The sequence below is a fragment of the Anastrepha ludens genome, chromosome 5, assembly GCF_028408465.1.
Source record: "Anastrepha ludens isolate Willacy chromosome 5, idAnaLude1.1, whole genome shotgun sequence".
NCBI classification, from domain to species: domain Eukaryota; kingdom Metazoa; phylum Arthropoda; class Insecta; order Diptera; family Tephritidae; genus Anastrepha; species Anastrepha ludens.
Genome location: NC_071501.1, coordinates 71,259,180 through 71,269,506, shown reverse-complemented (window position 1 = coordinate 71,269,506; position 10,327 = coordinate 71,259,180). Strand labels below are relative to the sequence as shown.

General features: G+C 36.0%; 1 protein-coding gene across 1 annotated transcript; it reads right to left on the bottom strand.

Annotated features, from left to right (window-relative positions):
- Positions 1-1,920: 1,920 nt before the first annotated feature.
- Positions 1,921-3,506, bottom strand: LOC128862823 (serum factor response D). Its single transcript, XM_054101580.1, has 2 exons — positions 2,747-3,506; positions 1,921-2,685 (listed from the first exon to the last, which is right to left on the bottom strand). Exons 1-2 carry the CDS (start codon positions 3,351-3,353, stop codon positions 2,000-2,002), a joined length of 1,293 nt encoding a protein of 430 aa, XP_053957555.1. The 5' UTR covers positions 3,354-3,506; the 3' UTR covers positions 1,921-1,999.
- Between the last annotated feature and the right edge of the window lie 6,821 nt (positions 3,507-10,327).

The following is a 10,327-nucleotide window of genomic DNA, read 5'->3' as shown; positions in this document are numbered from 1 at the left end:
AATTTTGAACTCATTGAAAAAAAAACAAATAAAATAATAAAACAAAAAATATAGCTCGTAAATGAAAAGGCTATGGTAAGTTTATGCTAAAAAAAAACTAATAGAAAAAAGTCCTAACACATTTGCCAACCTGCCAAATAACAAACCACCAAAGTAACGAAATTGGTCTGATTAGATACCATTCACATGTTTTCGTACGGATGATTTTTGCTAGCTAACATAAAATTCTGCAGTACAATATGAAATTTTCTCTTGAATCGAACTGTCACTTTGCTCTCTAATGAGAGATGAATAATTTTTCAACGTTAATGAAGGGCTGCTTGCAAAAATTAATAAAACTGACACAATTTTTCGTTTTTTTTCGGACAACAGACATTGGAGTAACTTCCAAAATATTAGTTGATGATTTTGTAAGAGGACTAGTGGATAAGTTGATAAGCAGAAAAGTTGGAATAATATCACTTACATTGTATTTTATGTTAGAAAATGTGTTGGGGAAGAATAAGAAAAGTCTAAAGGCTGTCAGGTTATGGGCTGAAAACTATTTTTGTTAATAATTTTACAGAGTCCGGTACTCGAAGTGTAACTCAGACCGCTGTGGCGTGTGCTGCTTCCTGGTGGCCAATCAATGACTCAAATTTTATGAACGGTCGGTTAAATAAACTCTGTCGTTTTGGTATGTTCGGAGATTTACGGCTTTCGGCCAAGCGAAGCAGCTCCTTCGCTGTCTCAAGTCTGACTTGTTGCTGCTTTGGTATGAGATCATGCACCTTTTGGACGTTGTAGGGCTTGACTTTCAGATCCTTTTTCAGTATGGCCGGATGCTACCGTCAAATATTTTCACTTCTTTCGCCATTTGATTGGCACTTCATCGGGGACTTCGCTCAAGTCGCTTCTTCACTTTTTGAACCATTTCACGTGGCGTTGCAGTCTTTTGAGGACCACCTCCATGACGTTAAGTTAAAAGATTTAATTCAGAAGGTTTGCCGGCGTGTGAGCTGGTCACATACCGTTGCTCACATGAAAAGCAAAAATTCTTCAAATCAGTTCAAAAGCGTTACCTGCAATTTCAGTTGATTTTTTTGCTAGTGCAATTTCATTCCGTGAACGAAAGGTTGAAAAATGAAGTGAAATTATAAGAATTTTTCCTCTAACTCTGGACGCATCTACGAAGTAGACTCTAGACTAGATAAGGTAGGCAGATAAAAACGAGAGGAAAATAAATTTGAGGAAACAATAACGACCTCAGTGCCAGTTTTTCAAGCAGTCGGTCTAGTTTTTGATGACTTGATCCAATATAAACAGCGTTATTCCAGAAATAGCATCTCGGTTGTTGTCCCTGAGTTCGTCCAACGTTGCTTTGTTATTAGCATAGGACAAAGGCTCAAGTTAGCCTCAGAGCAAATAATCGAGAGGCGTAAGTCACATGACCGTAACGGTAAATTGATGTATTTTCGCCGTGATATGACATAGACATGTAATGTCTTTTCCTTCACAATTCCAGCCGTCACGTCGCTTGTATAGTTAGAACGTAGCACCGTCTAGTGGTTCCATAGTTCGGAAATATGGAACTATCTGGATACGTAAAGTCAACATCACTCTATAGACAGAACCATTAACAGTAATAATATCTTCATCCTCATTTCAAAAGAAGACGCTGGCATAACATAAGCCGCGCCAAACAGTCAATCTTTGTGGATACATTGATGTTTGGTTAAGCACTGGGACTCGCTCGAGAAGATGATTTTTGGTCAAAATCCGAATCTCTTGCCAGCATTCCCATCGTCGGATTAGTGAATTCACTACATTGTTCATGATCGTCCAGCTACAATCCTTGCATTAATACGAACTTATATGGGTGTAGGTTCAAGATCCAACAGTAAAATAAGCGACGTTAGATCAAATAAAAAGGTTTTCGGGTTAAAGTTACCCAATACAAATAGTCAGTTCTTTAATATAAAATATGTATATATGTATATGTATTTTTATATTCAAAATATTAACTTGAAGGGCAACAGACCAAGTTTTTACCGACTAATCCACGTACAGAAGAGCAGTCGACGCCTTTGCAGAATTCAAAGTTCAGTGGTTGTACAGAAACTTCAGTGGTTGTTGTTGGTATTGTTGTACGCGTGTCAACTCCAATATCGCCAGCAATCGGTGCCAAGGGTGTGGTTGAAGGCAAAGGTGGTGAGGATGGCGCAGGAAAACAGATCGTTTTCTCAATAGTCACAATACGTTCTGGATGAGTCGGATTGGTTTCATTAAATAACCAGGGCATACAAAGGATGCCAGTAGTTGGCGGCGTATCTGGCGGTGCAGCAGTGGCCGTTGGCAGTTCAAATGTAGAATTTTCCATTGAAAATTTCTGAGCGCTTAAACTTGGAAGACCTTTGTAGATGGGTTCGTGAGTCGGTTGAGAGTCAGCGTCAAGGTGCAATGTGTTGTTCAAAGGTGCCAAAGATACTGGAAAATCTGTGGGCCAGTAAGAAGTCTCATTTGTGGTGTTGTTTTTGTAAAAATCATTTAGATTTGTATTATTTTCTGAAGTGACTTGTGAACTTGTCGAGCCATTGTAGGGGTTTTCTGGCTCCTGCCGATGATAATAATAGTGGTGATTGTGATTGTGGTATCCACGTGAAAAACTTCTACCAATCAGGTAACCACTTATAAAATCGGATGTATCTAGAATATGAAAATATAATAAATGAGAATTAAATATTGCTATTTTTATTTTTAAAATTACCAGCTGCGCTACTGCTCTGTCTCGGCGGCAGTGCATAGTAAACCGCATTGGCTGGCATACTAGAGGTTTGGGTAACGTAGACATGGCCTGGTGGCAATTCATAGCCACCCCATCTGTGAGAATATGCACCTGAATTGTGATGTCCTGCACTTGAACCGAATGCACTGCCAAGGTTTGTGTGAGAGGGAGTGTAACTATGGTGAAATGTGCGCGGTGCATCTACATGCGCGTGACTGTCGTGACTACTGTAACCGCCATGACTGTTGGCGGAGTGCGTGTTATGACTACTGTGCTCACTGCTGTGACTGCTTTGATGACTGCTGTGACTTTTGTGCCGCCTTCGGTGTGATCTATGTTTTGCCGCCGTTTTTTGATCAAAACTATGTCCTGAAATCATTGATTTTGTATAGGTTGTATGTACTGGGGAGCCACTAACGACTTTGCGGCGCGAGCTGCTCCCCCCTGATGAACTGTGCTTCTTGTGAGTGCGACTATAAAAGGTGGAACCGAGTGAACCACCACGTCCACGCCCCCCACGCCCTTCTGCAACCAGCACAATGGCGGTAAGTGTAAAAATTATAAGAAGATAAATCAATTTGAGCGACATTCCAATTGACTCCCTATGCCCGAATGTGTATAGTACAAAATATGACTGAACTTCTATGTATACTCGTATAACCAAAAACGATGCTGTCTATTTTCCGATGCTTCGAACCTAATAAGGCGACGTTTAAAACTTGACTGCATCCAAGACTCACTGAATAAGCATACAAATTGAGACTAGCGACTGAAGAAGTTAAGCTACAGTCGGGTAGTATGAATTTATAAAAAAAATTAAATGAAAATTATAAAAGAATTAGAGCTATAATTAGAATAATGTTTATAATTTTAAGTACAAATACAATCAGAAACCAATTACAATTATGATAAAAAAAAAACTATTACAATTACAAATAAAATAACAATACCATCACAATTACCAATAAAATTACAATTAAAAACACGTTACAATTGCAAGTATAATTACAATTAAAACTATAATGCAATCACAATCAATATTGCAGTTGTAACTACAATTACTATAGCAATTACAGGTTTATTTAAGATCAGAATTAAAATTACTACAACTACAATCATTACAAATTGCAAATGTAATCAAAATTACAATTTACAAATTACATTTACAATTACACTTACAATTACTACAATTACGAATAAAAAAAGATGCAATCACAATTACAACTAAAAACACGTTACAATTCACTGCAATTACAATTACAATAACAATTACAGTTACATTTAAAATCAGAATTGAAATTACTACAACTGCAGTTACAATTACAATTACAACTACAATTGCACACACAATTAGGTTCACATGTACAATTACATTGAAACTACACCAAAGTCATAATTACAATTGCAATTACAGTTAAAATTAAATTACAATAAAGTTACAACTGCGATCAGAGTTATAGTTACTACAACAATTACAATTATAATCACAATTACAGTAATACTACAATTTAAATTACAATTACAATTACAAATACAAATACAATCAAAACTATAAACGTAATTATAATTAATTTTCCAACTACAATTACAATAAAAATTACACCAACAATTAATCTTATAGTTAAAATTACATCACAATTAAATTGAAAGTTACATTGCAACTACAATTGCAAAAACAATTACAATAAAAAGTGCAATAACAGTTACAACAACAATTACAATAACAATGACAATATCAATTACATTACAATACAATTAGAACTAATATCAAATTCACAGGCAATATTTCAACAATTACAATTATAATTAAAATTACATTACAATTACAATTAGAAATGCATTCAAAATGGAAATTGCATTCTTATTACAATTCTTATGGGAATTACAATATCAATTACATTAGATTACAACCAGAAATACCAACACATTCACAATCAAATTTGTAATTACACCTACAATTATAAATAAAACTTAAATTACTATTCAACTACATTGCCAATTATTCAACTGTTAAGTGATGTGGAAACCCCGAAAACAGCCTGTAGGGTGTCGTCGCTAATTTAATTCGGCAAGTAACCTTATCTCCATTAAATATAATCCATCCGTTGTTTTTGCTTTTGAATAACAAGATGATACACGAATTTAGTCCCATAAATGTGAAGCAAATGCAGTATATGCAAATATGTATGTGTACATTCATATGTATGAGTACCTGCACATTCATAAGTGAGTGAAGGAGCCAAATTTCTTTAGTACTCGCCACGAGTATTTTGTACTATTTTCTGCGAAAATTTCATGGAATTGAATAAGTATTAGGGCGTAGTGGAAATGCTACAATAATTTAATAGCTCAATTTACATGTCAAAATATCTAATGATAGCTACGTTTATACAAACATTTGTGCATATATGCAATTTAGGCAAATGTGCTAATTGAAGTGTGGAAGCCATGAACTGTAGCGACTTACGCCTACTAAGGCATGTTTGAGTGATAACCACTCGGTGAGCAGGAGTAAATTACAAAATCACTTAAGGGCCATAATTTAATTTCAACCGTAAATAAATTAGATTTGTGATTTTATATGCATTTTTTTACCTCTAGTTTTTTTTCACAATTTAAACTATTGGGTCGGGGTAACTTAATCCCCCTCTTATATAGGGTTTTTTAGTAAGAGCGCTTCAACTTTTGAACTTTTTTGAATAAAACACAAACGGTTTGACTTTTTTAACTAATTTTTTTTTTATTATCGAGTTTGAACATATACATTTAAGTATGAAATTCGATTTCTTTTGCATGACCACTGCGTGCACGTTTTACGAAGTCCAATCGTTGAACCCAATTTTCGACCACTCTTTTGCATAAATCGGCCGAAATTCCAGCAATTTCGCGTTCAATATTGGCTCTGAGCTCACAAATCGTCGCCGGCTTGTTACTGTAGACCAATGACTTCACCGTAAATGAACCGTAAAATGGCCGTAATGATCTTAAAGTAGCAGCAACAGAACGATTATTTTCATAAAAAATTTGCACGATTTGTAATCGTTGCTCAAGTGTGTAGCATTCCATGAAGAAATGTATACTAATGAAATTTACAAATGACAAGCGAAAAATAAAAAATATTGCGTCGTTCGCCCTCCCTATCGGAAAAAAGTTGAAGCGCACCTATTGAACAACCCTATATTTTCTTTTATTTTACAGCGTTACCTTTGCTCTTTGGCAAAGGGTAAGTATTCATTCGATAGAACTCTTTCTGCTCTACAAAACTATGTTAATATACAATTTTGAGTTAATAATCTTTTTATTAGTTTGGAGGCTTAGAAATGGAATACCCAGGAGGCAAAAATCAACATTTTCGACACCTGCTCTTCTTTGCTTTTCATTGAGGTCAAAAAGCTGCCGAAGCAACCAGAGACATTTGCGACGTGTATGTAGAAATGGTTTGCAAAGTCCAAAAATAGCGACTTTAACGTCGATGGCACGTCTCGCAGCGGAAAGCCTTCTGAATTCGATGATGAACATCTCAAATCACTTTTGAAGGAGAACAGTCGCCAAACCAGTCGTGAATTGGGAGAAAAAACTGCGGCCATAAAAGTATTCTCAATCACCTTCATTCAATGGGATTTACCGAAAAATTGGGAGCCTAGGTGCCTCACGAGCTCAACGAAAAAAAAAGATGCTTCTCAGCATCTCGTCCGCCATCGATTCAGCACCGCTTTTTTGTACCGAATCGTCATGGGAGATTAGAAATGCTGCCTACAGGTATACATCACTATGAAGCAATGAGAGGATTGGGTAGCTCCAGACGATAGGCCAAAGGCGAGAGTCAAGCCGGATCTTCATCCAAAGAAGATCATGATATGTGTTTGGTGGGACTGGGGAATGCTCGAGAAAAATGCCAACAAGGAGCTCTACGTTGCCCAGCTACATCACTACACCGCGTGAATGAGGCAATTCGACTGAAAATACCTGATCGACATGGTCAAACCATACTCCTTCACGACAACTCAGGCCCTATTTTGCACAAATCGTCAAAGCCGCACTCCAAGAGCTCGTATAGGAGGCCCTTCAGCAGCCTCCGTATTCTCCGGACATTGCACTGACCGATAACCATCTTTTCCGCTCTCTGTCAACCCATATAAAGGGCGTTACCTTAGATAACAAAGAGGTCCTTAAAAACTGGCTCAACAACTTCATTGACACCGGACAAGGCGATTTTGGCGAAACGGCATCAACAAATTAGTCGAGATGTGGGAAGAGGTTGTAAACAGCAGCGGCAAATTTATAATTTATTAACTTATTGATATAATTATGGTTTTTTGTTTAAATAAAAGACTTCGGTAAAAACGCTACGAACTTATTCCCCAACGTAATATTTCTATGTTTCATTGTTTGAAGTACTACTTTTCAAGCTCTTAAGGGGTTAGGCGTAGTCAGAGGCCCGATAAAATGATGGTATTCAATAATTTTTTTTTCTAGTCAATTCCTTTATTTTACAAAAATAAAAACATAGCACCATGTTTCGACTTGACTTTAGCAAAATTTAAAATAAAAAAATTAATCATTCGCTGTTTATATGAAGCTCGTTTCTCCAGATTGCAATATCATTGTTGAGAGAGTACAGACGTGTTTAATAGTCGCACCGTATTCTTTTATTTAAAAACTAAATAAGAAATTATTAATTGTTAAAAAGTGAACTGCGAGGGTAAAAAAACAAAACTGAACTGAACCACAAATCGAAATTTGTAAAATTCTTATTAAATATTTCCTATATCTCGCTTTATATATATATATATATATATAGCGAGATGAGTGTGTGCGCTAAATGCAAATCCTCGATTAGAGGAGAGAGCGGTATTAGATGTGAAGGTGTATGTGGCAAAAATTACCATGAAAGCAAAACCTGCTCAGGAGTGGATAAATACAGCACAAAAATTTTGGGAGAGAATAATATGATTCGTTTTATGTGTGATGAGTGCATTACCTATGTTCAAAATATTGATCTTGTATTACAAGTAGGGTTGCCAGACATATATTGGCCTGAGCCTGGACACATGAACAATATATCTGGACAAAGTTAATTGAAATCGCTTGATGTATCTGTACACAAATTTTAATTTATTCTGCTTTAAATATATTGCGTACAACAGTTAGTTTCTTTTTTGATAACGTTTTTTTCTGTAACATATAAAGCAAAAAATAATAAACATGTATTTTATAACTGCTATGTGCAGAGATTTTTACCATTTTTAAAAATATTTTTCCAGCTCTCGATTTTTTAAAATTAGTTGTTTTTATATTTATTTTAAATATACTGGATTTTCAAAAGTTCATTGTGTTTCTCTCACAAATTAAACTTTAACAAAAGTTTAAATAGTTCTAAATAAGCCCGTCTAAGAAACGGATAAAGTTTTTTCGACCTTCTTAAAGGATAAGACATTTGAAGAATTAAATATTAATTATACCAAGAGTACTTTAATTTACTTTAATTCCGCAAATATTTGTTATTGTTACTGACAGCTTGCACCATATTTTTACCACTTGGGGTATTTAATAAATCAATAAACGAGCTACAATCATTATCAAAATTAAGCCTTATAACAAGTTCTGCTTTTATGAAAGGCTATTGAATAAGCTAAATACCTTCTCGCAATATGCATTACTTATTGGTATCGAAAAGACAAAAGACACTACTTTTTTTAAATTTTTCATCTCGTCGTTTGATTTTTTGAAAAAAATTGACCATATTTTGTCATTTGATAGGGTTTTTTGTAATTGATCATACACTGAACGCAAGCAACAATTCTGAATAGATATCATCCATGTTGATATATCCTTCTAAATCGAATCGTTTTACAGCTATTCATAGTTCCTCCCATGACAATAACTTGTATTTAAGACAAAAAGATGTCAATAACATTTTGTTGAAAGAGTTGTCATTATAATCATAGTGTGATTCCAATTAATAGGACTATGAATAAGTTCGTGCGGTTTTTTTTCGAAATTTGAAACTTTATTGACGTAAAATGGTTACAAATTTAATATTCAAAATATTGTCCATCGCTTACTACTACTTTTTCCCATATTTCTGGCAATTCACGGATTCCCTTTGTGAAAAATTCGGTCGGTTTTGCCGCAATCCACGAATCGATCCATTTTTTGACTTCATCGTAATTACGGAAGTGCTGGTCAGCCAGGCCATGTTGCATCGATCGGAAGAGATAGTAATCGGATGGCGCAAGGTCTGGACTATACGGCGGGTGGGGTAGGACATCCCATTTGAGCGTTTCTAAGTATGTTTTGACCACTTGTGCAACATGTGGCCGAGCATTGTCATGTTGCAAAATAACTTTGTTGTGTCTATCGGCGTATTGCGGCCGTTTTTCTCGCAGTGCTCGGCTCAAACGCATCAATTGTCGTCGGTAGACATCCCCCGTAATCGTTTCATTCGGTTTCAGTAGCTCATAATACACAACACCCAGCTGGTCCCACCAGATACACAGCATAACCTTCAGGCCATGAATATTCTGCTCCGACGTCGATGTTGAAGCATGGCCAGGGTATCCATACGTTGCCCGACGTTTTGGATTGTCGTAATGGACCCACTGTTCATCGCCAGTCACAATTCGATGCAAAAAACCCTTTCTTTTGTGCCGTTGAAGCAGTTGTTCGCATGCCATAAAACGGCGTTCAACGTCTCTTGGCTTCAATTCATACGGCCTACCTTTCGGATCATTCCCATGGCTTTTAAACGTTTGGAAATGGTTGATTGATCAACTCCCAAAGTTTTTGCAACCTCTTCTTGCGTTTGAGCCGGATCTTGATCGAGCAATTCCTCCAATTCGGTATCCATGAACTTTGGCGGCGCACCCTCGCGTTCTTCGTCTTCCAAGCCAAAATCACCACTTTTAAAGCGTGCAAACCACTTCTGGCACGTTCGCTCAGATAGAGCATGCTCACCATAAACTTCCACCAAGATACGATGACTTTCGGCTGCTTTTTTCTTCATATTAAAATAATGAAGAAGAATTCCCCGCAAAAACACATTATTTGGCACGAAATTCGACATTTTCAAGTGTGGTAAAAATATTGTTGTTTACGCTTCAAATAAAAAACTTATACTGACGTTTGTGCCTTACGACAGTAGCTCTCCAATGAATGTTTGGAAATGTGGATCGATGGAATAATAATCAAGTTACGCCATCTGTTGTAAAACCGCACGAACTTATAAATAGACCTATTATTTCACAGCACTCTTTAAAAAATTTGTAACTTCGGCTTTAAAATCTTTGCCATCTTGTTCTGGAAGATTTTTTAAAATAGATCTAGCTCTGTTTCCATAAAATTTATCTTTGATTCTGCTTTTCAAACTGTCTAATAATTTTCGCATTACACGGTCAACGTCAACTATAGTGCATTCATTACATTCCAACATTAATACTGCTGTCTGAAATGCTTGGATTACATTGTGAACAAAAAATTAATAAGCCTCTGAAATGCTTTCTTCAAAACATTCTTCATTTTCTTGGCTTATGTCATCCACCACTTGTCCGCTGGTAACAAAAT